At 35.9% G+C, this 21,306-nt stretch overlaps 1 protein-coding gene across 2 annotated transcripts; it reads right to left on the reverse strand.

Annotated features, from left to right (window-relative positions):
* Positions 1–523: 523 nt before the first annotated feature.
* On the reverse strand, positions 524–19,190 carry LOC104233662 (soluble starch synthase 3, chloroplastic/amyloplastic). Of its 2 annotated transcripts, XR_712706.2 has the most exons (17): positions 18,846–19,190; positions 18,133–18,190; positions 16,449–18,038; positions 14,924–15,138; positions 14,513–14,783; positions 12,296–12,471; positions 11,501–11,608; positions 10,997–11,106; positions 8,846–8,951; positions 7,767–7,937; positions 7,118–7,246; positions 4,701–4,883; positions 4,249–4,380; positions 4,053–4,164; positions 3,044–3,167; positions 796–983; positions 524–632 (listed from the first exon to the last, which is right to left on the reverse strand). XR_712706.2 is itself a non-coding variant. In XM_009787089.2 (16 exons), the coding sequence occupies exons 1-16, from the start codon at positions 18,972–18,974 to the stop codon at positions 848–850; spliced, it is 3,750 nt and encodes a 1,249-aa protein (XP_009785391.1). In that variant the 5' UTR covers positions 18,975–19,190; the 3' UTR covers positions 699–847. The 2 variants fall into 2 exon arrangements, 1 of the variants encoding a protein (XP_009785391.1); XM_009787089.2 differs by lacking the exon at positions 524–632 and having other exon boundaries at positions 699–983.
* Between the last annotated feature and the right edge of the window lie 2,116 nt (positions 19,191–21,306).

Raw genomic sequence — 21,306 nt, forward strand, 5'->3', positions numbered from 1 at the left:
ATCCTGTCACACTGATCCACCACTTTGCATAAAATCTTTCTTTATAATGGAAGGGAACCAGAAATAGCTTCAGTGACAGCAAAGATAATTAAGCAAGTTTAGTGGTTACTAGAGCAAGCTTGACTTAAACTAATGAAAAATCTTTCAACTTGTTATAATTTGTAAAGAGAGCCAATTAGCTCACTGGTGTTCAATACCTTTTTGACATTTGACTCCAGGTGCAGTAATTACTATGCTCATGAATTCATTTCTAGGAGTAAATACTTCTGTTGTACTATCATTATCAATTCAACAATGACTTGAAATTGGGCAAATAAAAATCAAGGTGTCACCAAATGATGATTACCTCTTTGATCTTAGGCTTCGAAAAAAACAAGGAGTAATTCTTTTCAAACTCTCATAAGTTATTAAGAAAATCAGGATATAGATATGGTGGATATTTTAAAGCAAGAAAATTGCAAAAGACATTGTAAAGCTCCTTTTACCCTCCAATAACCACATAATACCAGAACAAAACAGCCGACCCTCCGAAAACCTGTTTGAGTAATGTAGTATGGATTTAGGATCCAAAGTTCAATCTTGAAGAGCCAATGAGAGTATTTGCATCCTTTGATTTCTCATTTCTTCTAAAACTGAATAAGCATCAATAGACTACATTATTTGAGGCAAAACTATTTCATATGCTTCAGAAAAAAAAATTAACTAACGGAGTACTGTCTGCTATTGATCCCAGGGTAGATTTGCATTATACTTTGCTATAGGAAAAGAAATGTAGTCCAAACACTAATACCGAACCTGTACAGATTGCAGATCTCGTGAATCTTTCTGCTAGTATCTCACAAACTAACTATTCTAACTTTCTAGCAGCATGGTAAAGCTCCAAATAATCAAGAGCAGGTCGGTTCCAAGACCAATCTTGTTCCATGACCTGCTTGCATAAAGAGTTGAACCAATCCCGACCATCATACCAAGCAGACAGAGCTCTGAAACAGAGAACCGTAAATGAGTCCATACATATTAGCAAAACAAGGAAAAGGTGGAGGAAGCATGCGTCTTTGCATGTGCATGGGATAGAAGAAAAAAGAAAAGGGATGGTGTGAAGAGAAAAATAATATCTCCACCTTTCCCAACATTTAAGCAGTTACTCAGTGGCAATTCGCTCCATGTTCAATATTTATTGTCATTTCCAATAACATGCTCATCAGAAGTTTGTTTCTCCAATTTCTACATTTGAGCAGTTTTATTTTCATAACCAGAAACTAATTCATAGCAAACTTACATCCCCCATCCCTCCCCGTAATGGTCTCAAGGATTATAATAACAAATGGTCTCAAGGATGAAACGACAAAAGAAAATGAGAAGTAAACCGCCAAACTAATGTATTCCATAAAAGAAATCTAACACCACAACCACCAAGGCTAGTGCAGGATGGTTCCACCATGTATGTCAAGGAGCTTTCCTAGGTCAGTTCTTTCGATGGAAGTTCAGCTCTGGGACGCTTATGATCTAAATAGTCCGCAGTGGAAGATCCACCATTGCAGCGATGACTGGGCTTCAAATATTTTCTTTAAATATGCCATAGGGATGCAAACATAGCACAAATTGGGTGGAAGATCCTTGCATAAGTAGCTGGATGTCGCTTAGGTTTAAGATGGTTTGAGCTGCTCTTCTTTCTCCATCTAGGAACATTGAGAAGGGGCACTAGGGTGGTGGCTTTGGTGGAGTGTCTTCAGTTGGGAGGAGGAAGAGAGTAAAAGCTGAAGGCCGCAGGGCATTTACAAGAGAAAACTGAGAGGCCTAAATACATTTAGTAGAACAAATGAAATGCAGTAGAAGGGATCCAGAGAGGCCCTTGATGCACCCCAGAAGGTATCTAACCATAACATCTAAGTGTGAAAGACTCTAAGCATCCGACCCAAAAAATAAAGGCAATGGGTGGAGTAGCCCAGGACATTATCAATGCTCTTTGGAAACCCTACACAACTGATGAGGGACAAGTGTATTCTCTAATAGCTTCCCACATGTGTAACCTGGTTCTTGGGTTTACGTGTGCACTGAAGATTTCTTTTTTTATTTTTTTCGGGAGGGGGTTGCGGGGGCTGAAGAGGTGGCTCAACAGAAGTGGGCCCAAAGTACTGGTCAGGCCCAACAGACTAATTAGTGAGCCAGAAGAACTATTAGTGGCTCAATGGAGTTTTCAGAGCAATAGAACATGAGGAGAAAATTAAGCGGCTGTACTACCTATTTACCAAAATTTGCCTGATAGCATGTGAAGAAAATGGACCTTGAGCCTACTCAACCGCAAAAGATAGCGAGGTGAGGATTGCTCAAGATCATAAGAAAACAACAGCTCATTTCCTCTACCAAATAGACACTTAACGCAATATTAGGTAAATCAAGAATATTTATGGGTGCGGCGTGGATATCATGTGAAAAATCTGAGCATCCAACACAAAGCTTAAGGCAAAGGGTGGAGCGACCCAGGACATTATAAACCCTTCTGGAAAACCTTACACAATATATGAAGGACAAAGTGTATTCTCTAACACTAAGAACGGGGAGAATTACTAATAGCATATTCCTCTTGGGACTTCAACAGGAAACAATTGGTTATTTTCAGGACAAAAGAAAATCAGAATAACTTTTTTGGTCCTTTCTCTTGTTAAAAAGCTGTTTCCTCGTTCTGTTGTAAGCAAGCATAAGAAAATGAAAATTCTCAAACTGAAGACAGATTACCCAGATTGCTATCCCTTTCCCTGTTTCAGCAACTCTGTATTCCCTTTCCTCAAATTAGAATATAAACAAAACTGAATTGATAAAAAATTCCAAGATCTCAGCAAGTTCCTGGAATTCTGTTAAGGCTGTCCTCGCATCTTTTAACGAAGAAATGTTAAGTTAGGAGGAACAAGATAATAAATAGGGGCAAATAGTGCAGGACTTTAAAGAGTTCAGTTATTACTGTGTATGCCATCACATTTACTTCTCTTTCCCTCTAAAATTGCTAAGACTAAAAGGCTTAATTGAAAAAAGCAAGTATACTTGCCTATTCAGAGCATAATCAACTCCGGCAGCATCAGCTCCATCAAAGCTGAATCCATTTGGTTCAAGACCACACTGTTGTGCTCTCTCTTTGTCATGGTCAACATCAAATACAGTATCATAAAGTCCTAATATACAGAATGCAGAGGTTAAAACACTCATTCAGAAGCAAATGAATTGGGATCTGCTAAAATAATAATTAAGTCAATGGCATCAAAAGAAAATTCTAGCATGCGCAGATAAATATTTATTCTCGCACTTAATTCAAGAGAATGCAATATGCTCCTGTGAATCCAATATACATCAAGTGAATTCACTACTAAAAGAGAAAAACTACAATTGAAAATTCTGATCGGTAGCATTACACAGACACAGTAGTAGTTGGTTTATTGGTCGCTCGCATACCATATATGAACATCTGCAGTTGCAATGCTACAAGAGATTGGAACCTGTTCCGGTGTGTGACCACCACATCTAAAAGCTTAAAGTGTTAGGAAGAACTGTTTTAATTATCGTCTTTTTTCCTTTTCTTTTTTGATAAGGAATTATTTTCTTATGTTATTAAGTAATATATTATGAATTGTATTAAAATGTTTTCTCACGTGAGAGCCATATTCTTTTTCTTTGGCCAAGCATGCAGAGATACCTTTTTATAATGGGTAGTAGTGAAACTTGAACCCAAAACCTCTTTCTACTTTGCTAGTTGCTACCATGTTGAATTGTTAGCTACCTCATCTTTAAAGCTTAAGTAGCCAAAAAAAGGGACACTTTATTAATTTAATTATGGCTTAACCAAATAAAAAATGGTCATTCATATATATGCCTCCAAAAATATGGTCACATCATGAAAAAGTGAATGTTAAGGTCGAGAGAGAGAGAACCTTTGCTAGAAAAATTGAGTTGCTAAAACATCATATCTAAATATACAGTTGAAGTGGCAGAACGGTACTAAACAAGCTGCACATGGTAAGATATTCGAATTTCTAAAACTACAGTTCATAAGAAAAAGGTACCTCCAGTTTTACGCACAATTGGAATTGAACCATATCTCATCGCCGTAAGTTGTGTTAGTCCACATGGCTCAAATATTGAAGGGACTAGAATGAAATCAGCACCAGCATATATCTGCAATTGTACCAAATGTAATTATATAATAAGGGTAAGGTGTGAAGATAAAAATATGCAACAAGAAGGAAAGGAAAACAATACCAGGTGAGAAAGTGGCTCATCGTATGTTAGACAGAGCCGTGCACGGTCATTATATGTGGAGTGCAATTGATTTGCCAAATTAACAAAATCATTTTGTATCCTAGGATCAGGAGCAGAACCAAGCAAGACCACCTGTCACAACTCTTTGTCAATGAAAGATCATAGCATCCTGCTATAACAGACTTTCAAAAATAAGATTCCATTCAGAATAAAACTAGAGAGAACAAGCATGCGAGAAGTGGTATTCTCTGGCATCTTAGATCAGTTTCAATCTACAAATTGGATATGCCATCCAAAACCAAAAAGGTTTAGAACAAAATATTATACTAATTATTATCAGAACATATAACAACATTTTGACAAGCCAAAAGCTTAAGATGAGTACATTCCTCCCTTCCCCAAGCAAAAGAAGGGGGAGCATCTGAAGAACTTAGGTATTTTAAGAAAAACACCTGTCCATTCCGTTCCAGGGTGCGCCAAATAGCATGTTTGATGAGGTGGATTCCTTTCTGGTGAGTTAAGCGGGTGATTATTCCTACCAAAGGAAGGTCGGCCTGTTTCAGTCCAAGTTTTTGCTGCAAAGCTTCCTTGGCTGCTGTTTTGCCTTCAACAACATTTTCCGAGGTGTATGAAATCTGTAATTGCATGCATTCCAACAGTGCCACAACCATCAGACAAATAAAGATGACACATGATTTAACTCCAAGAACTTAAAGCTACAAAGAATAAGCAAATATAATACTCCCTCCGTGCCACTCTAGAGCAAGATACTTGTCAAACAGGCCATGCTTAAAATTCTACAAATCACCTCTATATGGCCTTACACACAACAATAGGACAATATCCGGGCATCAAGGGGAGCAGCCTCCTTGTTCAGTGATGAATATAAATATTCATATATTATATACTTAAAAATATACTATTTTAAAAAAAGTATTTATATAATATGCCGATTCTCTGTATTTTCAAACAATGTTTTGCAGGAGATAAGAATGCTATTAATTAAGCAAGAAAATGAAAGAAACAAGAAGGTCGTAACAGATTCACTCCACAATGCAAGAAGATCACGACGCATCTTCTTCATGACGTATCTTCCTCGAGATACATCTTCCTCGGAATACATCTTCCTCAAGATGCATCTTCCTCAAGACATATTCTCCTCAAGATGCATCTTCCTCACTTGAGATCACAACACTTCAAGAAGAAATGCACATTTATAAATAGAAGGCAATTCTCTGTGTAGTAGGCATCGAGGAATAAGGATTAAAAGAGCGACTTTATTTTCTAAAGTTTTGTTCTCTTAATCTTTCTTGTTCTTCTTTCATTACTTCTTACAATTTTTAGATTTCCTAGTAGTATTGGCAATATAGGCCATATTATAGAAGTCCTTTCTTTTTCAAATACTCGATAATGGAGTAGTGTCTTTTTTGTTGGGATAGTTGATGAAGCTTGATATATATATATTTATAATAGTTTTCTCAATCTTATTACATACTTGGCCTGAGGTTCTCTAGCTCCACTTTTATATTGTGCTGGGGTGTTAGATTTTAATTAGCCACATCTATCTATTTATTTCTCAAGTTACTTGTATTGATTTTGTAATTCTCACGAAGCAAAATCGATACATACTGACCAGTGTGAATCAATAGATAGAGGGTAATTTTCAGCAATCTAGCATTCCAAATCTTGATTTTTGCTTACTTCAATTTTAATTCTCACGAAGGAATTGTTATAAGCAATATCATTGATTTTGTAGTAAAAATATTCTCACGAAGTTTTTACTACCTCTTAGCACAATTCAGGCAAGACACATATTTCGGTCTTATCGTCACTAGTCGTAAGTTAGTTAATAATATAACCTCAAGGAGTATTATTAATTGTTTACTTTCTAGTGAGCACAACATAATTGTATTAGCAATAAGCAATTATTCATTAGTGAAATATATATAGAAATAGAGATTTCATTATAAAAATATCGTCAAGTGAATTCAATGATTCCCAACACTTTTTAAATATAAATTTTCCACAAGTTGTTTTGGTTTAAGTAATTTACAAATTCAAAATCCTACTCTTTTCATCAATTTGGTTCTCTCAAGTAGTAGCTAAAATATTACAAGTTTGTAACATAGATTTTCCAATCTCTGTGGGACGATATCTTAAACTATATTAGAATTTGACTAAGCACGAGCGGGAAAATCCTATACACATTGGCCTCGTCATTCAGGCATCAGCTACTAAAAAATGAGGTAAAGATCCACAAAAGCTGAAATGTCTTTGCACTGGCAACCCAAACTTCCACTTCTCCTTTAAGAAAGTGAAGAAAGATCCACAACTTATGACCCACGCCCACCACAAGTACACATGACGGATTCAATTATAGTTATTGCTCATAATAAAATATTTCCTGCATTTCCAACAGTTGTTTGTAGAGTATTGGGAGGTACACAACCTTTCTTGCAAGCAAAAAAGTTAAGAAAGCAGTACCACTAAGCTTCTTCTTTTTTGTGACTAGATATCCTTTCATTCCTCAATTGACCAATAATCAGTTAATGTGTAATCTTCAGGGAGGCCATTTTCAAGAACTGCAGTTGACAGTTTATATGCAGAGAAAGAAAGGGGGAAGAAGAGAATTTGGAGACCTAAATCCAACTAAATTGCACTCCTGGGATAGTTTTATCGATAGAGAGCAATTAAAGGGCAAAAACCTTTTTCCCCACCAAACAAAAGCAGACAATCTAGCAAGTTGTTCGAATAAATTTATCACAAAATCTAGGAGTTCAGCACGTGAAATTCACAAAATAGCATGAACTTTTTCAAATGTGGGCACTTGTAGGTAATATAATAATTGAGAAAAGCAGAGACAACTTACCGGAATGAACTTATCGTTCAACGGGTCCCAAATATCTGGGTCAATCCCGTTCACTATACCATGGAACTTGTAAAGGTGAGGTGCAATTACAGGGTTTCCAGACACCTCCCTTGAGTAAGTTGGGGAAACCTGCATGTAAATCCTGTTAGGATAGAGTTTTACCTTTCATTGAAAACCTTTACAGTTTTGCTACAACCAAAAAAGAATGTTACTTTTTTCTTTTAATAAAGCCAAAAGGGAAGTATACTTGAAGCCCTTAACACTTTTTCTGTCTATACTTCAAGAACATGTACTTGTGTAGCTTCCTCAGAATTTGTCTGTTCTTACTTTATCTCCAGCAGCGTCCATAGCTTTAGGCCATTAGACAGTCTTTGCCTGTTATACTAGTGTCTGAAAGCAGCAAATAATGCCTTTTTTCCTAGAGGGCATTTTACAATCTTCTTCCAAAAAATGATAAGGCAAAACAAACATAAAACAAATATGAAGCCTGACAAAATGATGACCATTGTCTTCGGGAATTCAAATCCAAAACTTTTGCCTAGCAAGTATTGAAAGAGGCCGTCGGTTAATGCATAGCACCATTTTTCAAGAGTCGACAGCATAAAGCACAAACAGCTATCTATAAGGTATAGGCAATAGAGGCACTTACTGTTGTAGCTTTGTCTGCATAAGTCATTGCTTTCCCAATGAGATCTGCACCAAATTCAAGATTGTGTATTGTGAAGACAATTCGAGACTTGCTTAGACCATAGTGTGTATATTGTTCCTTAAAGAGCCACGCAACGGGAGCACTAGACCAATCATGGCAATGGATGATATCCTGCCGGACAAGTGAACAGTAAGAACACGAGCAAATAAAATCTAATTAACAAAAGAATATATCACTTCGGCATGAAAATTGAAATTCTTATATTTGGTGCTCAAAAGCTCTTGTTTATTGTAGCAAACAGTAAGACATAGGGAGAAAATAGAAAAGTAGTACACACTCCATCCCACTTTAGATGTCTGAAGTTGAATTGGAGTGCAAAATGTCCAATTCTGCATCTTGAGACAGATTCACCTTAAAGCTTAAATTTTGGAAACTTTTCGGTTATAAAAGAATAAGGACATTATGAATAATTTGTCGAATTTCATAATTCTGATCCTCAAAAGTCAACTTAAGAAGTTAATTTGGGACCAAGGAAGCATGTTGCAGACCCAATTAATCCAACAACTTCAGTGGTCATACGTATTGGCAATTTGCAGCTTTCACTACCATAAAAGCTCTAACCTGAAGCGGTTCCAATAGATATCTACAATCAACTTGCCTCTTTCAGATATTATTTATAGCTTTACCATTTAAAGAATTTTACAAGGTGTTTTGAACAATAAAGAAGATTTGGAGAGATAATTCTCTTAGCATAGCTTGGACGATATAGAAAGAAAGAAATAATAGGTGTTTTGAAGGCAAGGAGGAGCAGCTGCAATATGTGAAATATAGTTGTTTGCATTATTTGTACTATTGGAAAGATGGATAGGTTGTTATGAATTTTCATAATATGCTGGACATGCTAGACCGCTTAGGATTTTAATGTTTTTAAGCCAGCACTATCTCTGTATGTTCACAGTATCAGCTTGATACTGTTTTCAATAAAATCTTCACCTTATTAAAAAAAACAATAAAATGGGTACAGAAACAAGAAAATATGAGTTCTCTAAATTAGCATCTTGATAAATTCTGGAACATACCGGATGAAATCCACCTTGCAGAAGAAACTCCAAAGCCGCGTGACAAAAGAAACCAAATCTTTCACCATCATTATTACAACCATATACACACCCCTTCCAAAATAACCTAAAACAGTAATGATGAAGCATTAAACTTATGAAGCCAGCGAAAGTGCCTAATTTACTTATGCTCAATCAAAAAAATAGAAATAAAATTAACAGGCACACATAGTTGAGAATGCGATTTCATATTCTGCTGGACTAAATAGCTATATTTTTTTAGACTCAAAAGGTTCCAAAAGGTAGAATTGCAGATATCCCAATGCCATAGACACTGATCCTTCAAAGAATTTAACTTGATGGAAGCAAGGGCTATATTCTAGTAGTAGGTGCAAAAGGTAGAATTGCACATACCATTAGAATTGCATGACATAATTTTAATAGGGTTCTAGGTCTAGCATATAGATGTTCTTACCCTAATTATATCTAGCATATACAAGACTCTAAGGAACCTTCTGAAAAGGGAGAAAGTAGGTGCAAGTCACAAAGTTTTTCTCTTTTGCATCAATTTTTAGGAAGAGAAAGAAAGGAAGAAGGAAGTGATAAAGTCGTAGACAAAAGCTTAAGTTTGATTCCATTCCGAAGTGAGTAGAAACAGAGGGAAAGAAGACATCTTTCAATAGAATTTTTTTGTAAAACAACAAGACCTCCGACTTGTGGATGAACTTCTTAAAATAAGTGAATAGGAAGATTTTAACCAGGCCATCCAACTAAAATACGCACATAGTGAAAGAAGACAAAAATTTTAATAAAGCAATAAGATTTTATTGAAATGTTTAGGCAAAACGACACTTGTATACAAGAAGAATACCAAAAAATGGTCTCCCTTTTTTTTTCTTGGGGGATGGGTGGCGTGTATAAATTCTACAAATAAGTCAGCACAATGGGTAAGACAGTTGGGATCCTACAATTTTTTACTGCCTTTCAATCATTTGAATATTTCTTCAGATCCTTTTCTTTTAAATGGTGCATGCTTGTATCTGGTTTTTTATTTTTGTACCATTGGGCCATTCTCCGTTTTCCTTTTTAGAGGATTACCTGTCTATGTGTTGCGTACTTTTAAGTGCAATTTCTAATATAATTTTACATCACTGATCCATAAAGAATAAAACGCTGTCATGTAATAAACAATTTATCTAGCACATACAACTTCAGTTAGTTCATGATCACACAACAAATGTCAGTTAGTTTCCTTAGCTGTAATTGAACTCCTTCCTTTGTATGTAGAAACTGGAAAGACAGAGAAAAAGTAGCAACGAAAGCTCATAAACCATGACTCAAGAAGGAAATTGTTTGCTCTCTCTCGATAAAGGACTTCAATAAGTAAATAAAACTTTTGGGGGAGGGATGAAGGAATGAAATAGGAGACAAACAATGCATGTTGATAAGTTCTCAAACCATGACTCAAGAAGGAAATTGTTTGCTCTCTCTCTCTCCCCCCCCCCCTTCTCTCTCTTTCTCTCTCTTTCTCTCTCTCTCGATAAAGGACTTCAAGAAGTAAATAAAACTTTTAGGGGAGGGAAGAAGGAATGAAATAGGAGACAAACACTGCATGTTGATAAGTTCTCAAACCATGACTGTTTGCTCTCTCTCTCTCGAGATCTCGATAAAGGACTTCAAGAAGTAAATAAAACTTTTGGGGGAGGGAAGAAGGAATGAAATAGGAGGCAAACACTGCATGTTGATAAGTTCTCAAAGTCGTAAAACACTTTGTTAAATATTTGAAGTTTATGTGTTCCCTAAATGAAATCTCTTTTTTCCTGAAGCAGTTTTCTAATATTATTTGCTGTTGAATTGCAGCCGCCATCTCCGCAGTTGTTGGTCTTTCTGGAAATGAGAACAAGGGTTCATTTGAAAAAAAAAAGCTTTAGGGGGAAATGAGTGTAACTTTTCTATTTGTTTTGCGAGATAACAAAAGAGAGTAGATAAAGGAGTTTGATTTGCAGTTCATCTTGGGAGTGCCTTTAGAGTGCATTGTACTTCCCTCTTTACTTCACAATTAGTAAACAGCCTTACAAAAGCTGACTATAAATTTCGTCCATTTTTTCTGATTAAACAAAAACATCACATAAGTAGCTCTTGTGCATATAAGTTAAAGCATAATCAGCATACCCGTTTTGAGGCTCCAAAAAGTAGACGGAGACACCTTCCACCTTCCCAAACCATACTTTTATTTCAGTCCCACCCCAAAAGTAGCTTTTGTGAAACTGAAAGTCCTTCACCTAATAAGAATTCGTAGAAACATGGCATTATATTACTGAAAGTATGTTGATACATTTAAAACTCAAATGGTTTATAGCAATTTTTTTTATTTATTTCTTTATAAGGTAAGGTGCATTGTTTATTGCAATCATGTTTGAACATTCTCCTAGTTGACAGGAGGACTTGTACTTTTACCAGATCTGCAAGAATGGAGGATAATAGCTGCCACACGTTTACACGTAGTTGACAGAAGGACCAAGGCTTCTATATTTCATTTTTAGCAACAAAATATTGAAGCAAAAAGGTAGCTATTGTAAGTGCCAATGAGAAGCCTTCTTGGGTTGCAGACGTAGTGTGTGGAAGTGGAATGAAGAATAAATAGCAGACTTGGTAATGAAGAATATTCAAGCTTACCTGATTCATCTTCAAACAGTCATACTTAGGTAAGATGATATCCACATTATGGTTTAAATCTTGAACTGCACGGGAAAGACTAGTAACAACATCACCAAGGCCTCCCACCTGCAAAAACAACGTATGAACAGGTAATGTCACTCCTTTTAATAGGTAATGAACAGGTATGTGTTGGATATATTCAAAGTACCTCAACGATATCACAGTTTTCTTCTTTTTATTCTTAATCCGATGTCTACAACATTACTTAAACCACTGTATCTTCTAAACTAGGTGATGCTTTTTTCTGATTGTGATCATCCGAGAATGATATCCACTTCCCTAATAGGAAAACTTTGTTCATTGTCTTGCAAATTTAAAGTCAAAAAGTAATACTACAAGGCCAGTTTATCCTTTCAAATTCACTTTACAATTCTCAATAGACTCATTTTTCTCTCCTTCAAATACTAAACAGTAAACATTGACTCTAAGCTAAACAACCATAAAAGTCACAACTCACAAGAAGATCATTTCTTTTAAAATGGAACGAATTTATTTGACTAACTGTTTGCTGTGTAACTGCCCAAACATCTAGTGTAGCTGGTTATCATCAAAGCAAAAGCTTCTTTTGCAACAAAATAAGGATGCAGCATTAGCTCTCCTGAAAAAAGTTCTCTCACAAGACCAAATCCCCCTTTTGTTATTATCAGCACTTTATCTCTCTTCAGATATTGAATTGCAGTGCTGAAGGATCAATTAAAGCACAAAGGTATAATATTTTAGCATAAACCAAAAGTTGTAATCGCCCAAGTGTACCTTTGCAATAGGTGCCATTTCGACAGCAATATGAACAATATGCATCGGAGGTTCTTTTGCGACTCCTCCAAACACAGGTATGTGATAGTCCATTCCACTTCTATTGTCAAAAATTCCACCATCTTCTCTCTCAGAGAATACAAAATCCATCATATGTGCATCCAATGGAACCTTCACTGCAACACCAGTAGCCAGATGGAAAGAGAAAAGTGAACATGTTTTTCGGATAAAACTAGTATTTATTCAGCAAAACACTGATATTTATATATTATATGTATAATCATATCTTACATTCATCAGTTGTTCAAACAATATATATTCAGCATCAATGCATCAGACACTTAAATTACTTTCTCTACTTCTTAGAATACTAAGGTTTTGGATCCCATGTTTGCATTCTAGCGAACAAGTACAGAGAGAACTTTATTCGTTTAGTAAAATAGAGAAATATACGCAAAAAAGAGCAACTCAAATTCTATTTCTTTGTAACATTAAAGATGCTACTAAGCCTGTGTGAAATTTTTCTACTTGAAGCTATGATGATAGATGCATCAGAGACTTAAATTACTTTCTCTACTTCTATGATAATGCAGTATCTTTCACTAGGGGGCAGAATAACACTCATTAACAGTGTCCTGGACAGCATACTAACATACTTCATGTCCCTATTTCCTATACCAGCCAGGGTGCAGAAAAGGCTAGACAAAATTAGAAGAAACTTTCTGTGGGAAGGGAATAGTCAAAACAACAAATTTCATCTGGTGAAATGGCCAAGAGTGATTCTGCCAAAGGAGCATGAAGGATTGGGCATAAAAGACCTAGCATTGCACAACAAGAGCATGCTAATGAAGTGGCATTGGAGGTACAACATTGAGAACACTGGGATGTGGAAAGATGCGATCATGCAAAGTATGGAGTGCAGAGTCAATGGTGCACCAAACAGAGCAGGTTACCACATGGCACTGGTCCCTGGAAGCATATCTCAAGCATATGGGGTGAATTCCAACTCAACTGTTCAATAAAGCTAGGGAATGGAGCACATGTATCGTTCTGGAAGGATAAGTGGTTAGGGAACCAGACTCTGAAAGAAGACTACCCAAATTTATATCTCATAGCTAGCAATCAAAACTCCACAGTGGGTCAAATATGGCACAACAACTCGTGGGACCTACAAACAAGGAGAAACTTACAGGACTGGGAGCTAAATGACTATCTGGAGCTTCAATCTAAGCTAGCAGGGGTCACTATCAAACCTCAGGAGAGAGACAAACTATTATGGGATAGCCAACATGATGGGATATTCACTATCATGAAAGGTTATGCATATTTGTGCTCGAACAAGGACTTGATTGACAACTGGCCATGGAAACTCATCTGGATAACTAAACTTCCACCTAAAGTAATTGGCTTCACTTGGATAACCTTATATAGCATGTCTCACTCAAGATAATCTAAGTCGAAGGAACATCTACATAGTGAATAGGTGCTACATGTGTCAGATGAAGGCAGAGAGTGTGAGGCATCTTTTTCTCCATTGTGCAGTTGCAGCAAATTTGTGGAGTATGTTTTTCTCAATTTTTGGACTAGCATGGGTCATGCCTAATAGTATTAAAGAGGCCTACGAAAGCTGGTGCTCTTGGAGAGTTGGCAAATCCATCAAAAAAAACTTGGCTCTTGATCCCCGCTTCTATTTTGTGGTGTATATGGACTGAAAGGAATAGCAGATGTTTTGATGGGAGATCAACTCCCAACCATGCTCTTAAAGCTAAATGTTTATTGAACCTTTTACTTGGCTTAATCAGGCACCTGTATCTAGCTGTGATCATTTTTTGGACTGTGTCTGCTCCTTAGTTTTAACATAGGTTTATTTTTGTTTTTGCTTATGAGCAGACACGCTCTATTTACTTGTACTCTCTTTTGCTATGCATCTTCTTGATGCTTTTAATGAAATTCTCTTACTTCATCAAAAAAAAATTACTTTCTCTACTTCTTAGAATACTAAGGTTTTGAATCCCATGTTTGCATTCTAGCTAACAGAAAGAACTTTATTTGTTTAGTAAAATAGAGAAATATACGCAAAAAAGTGCAACTCAAATTCTATTTCTTTGTAACATTAAAGATACTACTAAGCCGGTGTGAAATTTTTCTACTTGAAGCTATGATGATAGAACAGTCAGTAGTAATTGTAAACTGACATCAGATTACGTGAAAACTAACCAGTTGCTTTGACATGGGTTCCATTTTCAGTAGGCAACATTTTTTGAGGCGGCAATGGACCCAGGCGGTGAGTCCAACGATTGAATGAACATCTGAACCAAATTTCAGGTTTACCATTAAGTACTGTATTGGCGGGATTATAGTAAACTGTGACGCTGCTTCCAGCTTGGACATCAAGAGGCTCAGTGTACACTATATGCTTCTGAGACAATAAGAATGATTTCATAGTCCTTTCCTTTGTTTCAGCTTTCATACGTGCTGCTTTTTCAGCCTGGAAGTGAGAGATCATAAAACAATAGATGGAAACATACATGAGAGGTAAGCAATGGAATTCAGTAATGAGGATTTCTAAATTTGACCCATCAAATCCACTTCACTGGTTTTAACCTTGAGTGGGATATTACAACCAACCTTAGCACGCATAGCCTCTTCTCTAAGCCTTCTCTCCTCCTGAAGTGTCTTGAAGATCTGAAGTTCTTCCTCAACCCAATATAATTCCTCCGGAATGTGCTTGGGGACAATGGCATGGAAGTCTTGGCGATGATTGTTATCATATGCAATGGCATGCTTGGGTGGACCATCAGCAAAAACCCAATCCAAGACAAGTGCCCGATCAGGGATGACAACTACAGAAAAATACATTCCTCGAATGAGTGTAGCCTAATACTTGAAAGAAAGAAAGACACCAACAAAAGTGCAATTGTGTAAACTCATGTTAGGTCAATACATTGAAAAGCTTGTATAGACCTCAATAGGTTAAAGTGACCTCAACTATCAAAACTAAGCACATTGCCGAAAGTTGAAACCTATATCACCCAAGAAAGATTGATAGGATCAATCTTGTAATTAGCCATTAAGAAACAAAACAAGAGTCTTATTTTTCAGACGAAACCTGTTACAGATCACAATCAAAATGCTCCGGGGACATGGTAACCCAGTTTTCTTGTAACAAATCACAATGCAGTTACAACTTCATAAGATGCTAATTCCATTTCAAGCTTATATCACAGATATCCAGAATTTATTCTAACCCATATGTTGGGTCTTATATCATCTTTGCCTTCACTTTACCATGAGGGAACAATTGAAAAGAATTATTACACTGTAAAGATAACAAGTATCAACTTCTGATGTGAAAGATTAACTATTGGCTGTCAGTTGTCAGTCTAGTGGTCAACCTAGGGTTGCATGGTAACTACACCATATTTTAGATGGATTAAAAAGTAATGTAGTGTTAAAACTATAAACATAGCAAATGGTCACATTGGCAAGGTACAAAAATACAAGTTCATTCCCGATAGTCGAAAACATACTCTGAAAACAGAGGAAAATTCATCATGTTTCGCTCATGGATTATATCCACGTGTATTATGTGAAGCAATATTGTTGAACTAATCCACTCAATGCAGGAAAACTAGCACAGAACTGAGGACTCCCATATTAAAGAGAAATAATTTATTACAGAAGCGATCAACCCTTGCCTCCGCCAAGGAAAGAAAGAATAGAAGAAAGCTAAACAAAAGAGTGGGCATCACAATCATGTGCAGGGAAATTAGTAAATTCCAACAAATATGTGTTTAAACCAAATCACAAAATTTATCTAGAGGAGTTAAATGCTGACTATGCATTTTCCTAAAAGAAATTGAAACAAAAATAATGGGTATGTTGTTGTTGTTGTAAATTGAAACAAAAAGGCGTTCCCACCACAAATGGCTTCCAATTGTAAGTTTGACTACGGAATTGCATGCATGTGAAGAAAATAAATTTTCTTTCTATAATTCATAATGAATATAAGTTACTTTACCATTCATGTGATAAATTCATACTATCCAGATTTTGAACAAGCACGTTCATATGAAACTCAGCACTGACTAAAAGAAGTGCAAGTAAGAGCATAAATAGTTATATGTATCTATGTATGTATTCACCCACTTACCCTCTGTATACCACCAATCACCATCTATTCTCTCAGATTTAACAAGCTTTTCAACGATAGACAAACCATCCTTCCAGTTGTTATATCCTCCATGGATCCACAAGTCCTTAGCATGGGAGAGAGGACCTGAACTTTTGTCATAGTATAACTTGACCTTCTCCTCACATTTAAATACACTTGGTTCGATATACCAGGTGATATCACGAGTCTTCGAGGCTTTTGCCATCAGTGCTTGCAATACTTCCCTTTTCTTTGCAGCCTCTTCCTTTGCCTGTGATCTATCAGCTTCAAGTGCAGCTTTCTCTGCTTCTATTCGCCTTTGTTCTTCTGCTAGTCTTTCTCTTTCAGCTTGTTCTTTAGCAAGTTTCTCCTGTTCTCTCCGTTTCTCCTCGAGCAAGAAATTTTCAAAATCAAGAATTTGCATACCACCTTCCACAGTTATACTGAAATCATTATTATCATTGTTGTCATAGACATCCTTTCCATTAAAAAACACAAAATCAATCTTGTATGCTTCCTTCGGAACGTGGATCTTGCAAGACCACCAATCTCCACTGAGATGAGTCTCAGTTAGTGTTGTAGTAAAAGATCTCCACCGCCAGTCATTAAAAGCTCCCATAATCAAGAGATCAGGTTCATTATTCAAAGTGGAAAGACTCCTGTTAAGGAATATTTCGACATCTTCATTGGGTTTTACAACCTCTGGGAAACAAAATAATCTGATTCCTTGCAATAAATTTTCCTCGGCAAGCCTTTTTATAGCCTGCCTACGTAGATTCGCTTCCATCTCCAATCTTAACTTCAGAGAAATATCTTCAGTCTCTAATGTTCCTACAGTTGATGGCTCACTCTCGTCAACTGAATCTGGTTTTAAGAAACTATTACTGTCTACTTCAGTGATCTCATTGCTTTCAGTAAATTCCACATTGCTAGGCTTAGTCATTTCCAACAGCTCTCTTGCTAAGGGTCTTTTGTCTTCAACATTCCCAGCATCATTTTCTTTCAGTTTTTGTGTCTCATCCAACTCATCATGATTGTATTGTTCAACTTTATAACCTCCATCAATATCTAGCTGCAATATCTCAGAAAGTGGTGTACCCAAAGCGAGGCTGCCCTTGCTAGTTTTCCCCTGAATATTTTCGGAGTAATCACCTCCACTTTGTTCTCTTATTACAGAATCAATTTGAAAATCACTCTCTTCCGTTCTATTTGATTTATTAAAATTTACAGCACCCACGTCATTGTCACCAGTTTCTCCACTTCCAACAAATTGAGTTGATCCACGAACAGGTGATAGACTTACTGATTTAGTGGCACCATTGAATTCATCCTCCTCCTCCTGAGACTTGCGGTCCCTTCCCACTTGTTTAGTGCCATCATCACTAGTTTCAACTTTTGCTTCAAACGTCTTGGGGTTGGAAATTTCTGATTCTTTGGATGATGAAGTACTTTGACTTTCTTTATCACCGTTGCTCTTCTGATCCCTTCTTTGTGTGCTCATCCCTGAAGGCGTCCTTGGCACAAACCCCTTTGGTGAAGAGCCTTGACTCCTAGGAGTTGAAAGTTTTCTCTGTCTTCTTCTGGAGAAATCTACAGCATACAATCTTTACAATTAGTTTGAGAAATAGGTAGCACCAAAGAATAACTAATATTTACAACTAAATAATCATAGCAATGAACGCACTTGCACAAAATGGATATGAAACTCCAGCAACCATTCCATCGTTCCTCCACGAAGAAGACTGCATGAATTGCAACAGATATAAGAGAATTAACAACAAAAATTCTCCAATTGAAATTGTTTTAGGAGTGGAAACCATAAATTAGAGCATACCACAATCACACCTATCTCTCAAGAACAACTACTATCAAACAACTGAAACCAGCAACACTAACATACACCAAGAACCAACAAATATGCAAATACTGATCATGACAAGTAACCACAAAGTGCCCAACTCCAACACCCAAGGAAAATCCCAATCAAGATTCAATTTTGAGCTCAAATAACTCCATATATGAAAGAATTGATATTAAAATAGGAAAGTATAAACACATGGGTGTACTCAAATTCTATGAGAACAGTTAAAGCAATAACTATACGTATCCAAGAAAAATGCCAATCGAGATTCAATTTTCAGCTTTAATAACTCCATATATGAAAGAATTGATATTGAAATAGTAAAGTATGAATACATGGGAGTATTCAAAATCTAAAAAACAGCAAAAGTAACAACAATATATATGTATCCCCAAGTTAGTGCAAATGGACACACACACACACACAATACTTATTCAGTGAGGAGAAAGTCACTTGTACTGAACACACACACACACACACGCACGCACGCACGCACGCACACACACATGATATACAAAGTGAGAAGAGAAAGTTACTTGTACGGATAGACATGTGGTTCCATGAGGGACAAAACCAAGAAAAGGTTTGATGTTGAGGTGGGTTCTTTCAGTGGAGACACTATTGCTGTAACTCAATGGTCTTTGCAGTGGCAATGGAACATCCATGGCTGACCCCAAAAACAAAAGAATGTTCTTTGTACAATTACTCTTCACCACATGTGATGTGATCTCTCTTCTCCTTCGTCTACACACTACCTATTTCGCTTTCTCTCTCTAAATCTGTGCTGCAATTATATTATATATGTATTTGATTTGATGGGGTCTTTTAATACTTATTAAAATATCGAAAAAATCAAAGTGACCAGTGTACTATAATGCTCCGTGAGTTTCTGGAGTCTGGACCTGTGATATAACCACTTGGAAGAGTCCTACAAATTTCAGCCAGATGAGAGTTCTTTTGGTGTAGTACGATGTATTTTGCTTAGGTTGTACCTGTATCTAACGGCTGGAATTGTTTAGTTTGGCTGTGAGAATGGTTGGCCACTTAGATATTGACACGTGGATTTGAAAGTGTAGTAACCCTCCTGTCCACCACAGGTGACCCATTTATTTCGGGCACACCCATTAAAGAAATACTAAATTATAGCCAAAAATAATTAGCGTGATTAGATGACCTTTCATTAAATATTGCACTATAATTATAGTAGCACTTCTCTTCTCAAATGTGAGGAGTAAATGACTTTTTAGGGATACATACATAAGAGTAATTTTGGAAAAATAAATTGAATTTTTTCTTAATTATATAAATGGACATTTATTTTGGAGCAAAATTAAAAAATAAATTGGTCACTTATTGTGAACCGGAGGGAGTATAAATTTTGTTTCTCGGAAATGAGCATAAGATGTGACAAGATGGGGACTACATGTTGTTTAATCTGTTTTATACTATCCGTTCTAATTTTTGTGATGTATTTTATTTATCAGTTTGATCCAAAAGAATGACGTTTTTATATTTGAAAATAAATTTAGCTTTAAACTTTATATTTTATTCGTTTAGCCTTAATAAGAAACTTTTATAGTCTAACATATGTTATTAATCTCATAAAGCTTTTGTCCTTTAAACTTTTAAGATCACAAGTTTATAAAAAAAATTAAAAGTGTGACTAATCAAACTACGTCACATAAAATAAAACGAAAAATAGTTATTTATTGTCCTAAATTATTCTAACGGAACTTAAGTTGACTGTAGCAACACTTTTAGAACACTAAGAAGGGATTAAGTGTAGAATATGCCCTATGGGTAGAATTTTAATCACATTATTGGTGGTGTCTTTGAATTTGTTCAAAATGAATTACATCAAGAAGCGATGTGAGTAGGAAAGATGCACAATATGAATAGGAGGAAGAGATAAATAACAAAATTAGTGGACCAGAACCACTTTACAACCATTTTATTATCTTTCTCTTTTCTTCTTGGCATTAATTAAACCAAATAAGTATAAAGAACATGTTCATTCCAGAGTCCAGACAAAGCAGTATAAGCACGTGAATTATTTTTCGTTTTTTCTTTTTCGGGTAGGAAAGCGAGAGTACTATTTTCCTCACTTTATAATTCTACAATAAACCAAGAGACACATTTAAACGGCAAATGTTGTGAAACCATTACCCATTCTTCATTTTACTTGCGTTTCATATTTATTTTCTCTTCTTCCCTTCCTATTATTTCCGAAGCACATAGGGTTGAAGTGACTGACTTTTAAAAAAAAAAAACTAAAAGTCTCTGACTTCATTCTATATTTACTAGATTCTATAAATTGAGTTGTCAATTATTCCGTATCTCTCGGGAAATATAGTTCTATTTTCTTGCTATATCAATATCATTATGTGTATACTGTCAAACCTCTCTATAACAGCCTCGTTTGTTCCAAAAATTTTTGGCTGCTATAGTGAGGTGATGTTATAAAGGATATATATTATAACATAACATAAAAGTCGGTTCCAAAAAAATTTGACTTTTATAGTGAATGGTTTTTATACGGAAAAGGTCCAAAAATATCCTTGAACTATTTGAAATAGCTCAAAAATATCCTCTGTTTGTTTTTGGTGCCAAAAATATCCTTGTCGTCTATGTTTTGGCCCAAAAATGCTCCTAAACCGTTAGTTTTGCCATTGAAGCTGACATGACAGTCCAACTGGGTTAGAATTGCCTACATGGTCGTCCACCTAAGCAATCCATATGCGAAAACTATTTTTTTGAAAATTTTATTTTTTCAGAATTTTTTAATAAAGTATAAAATCAACATTTATTCTGAAAAAAGTAAAAAAATTCGAAAAAAATATTTATTCGAATTTTTTTAATTAAAATACAAAATCAACACTTATTCCGAAAAAAGTAAAAAATTTACGAAAAATTATTCTTGATTGGGGTTTATGATTTGATTAAAAAACTCTGTTGGCCACTGCGGGCAAAATCATCATCGTATACCAGCTGATCAGG

This window comes from Nicotiana sylvestris, chromosome 2 (genome assembly GCF_000393655.2).
Source record: "Nicotiana sylvestris chromosome 2, ASM39365v2, whole genome shotgun sequence".
Lineage (NCBI taxonomy): Eukaryota > Viridiplantae > Streptophyta > Magnoliopsida > Solanales > Solanaceae > Nicotiana > Nicotiana sylvestris.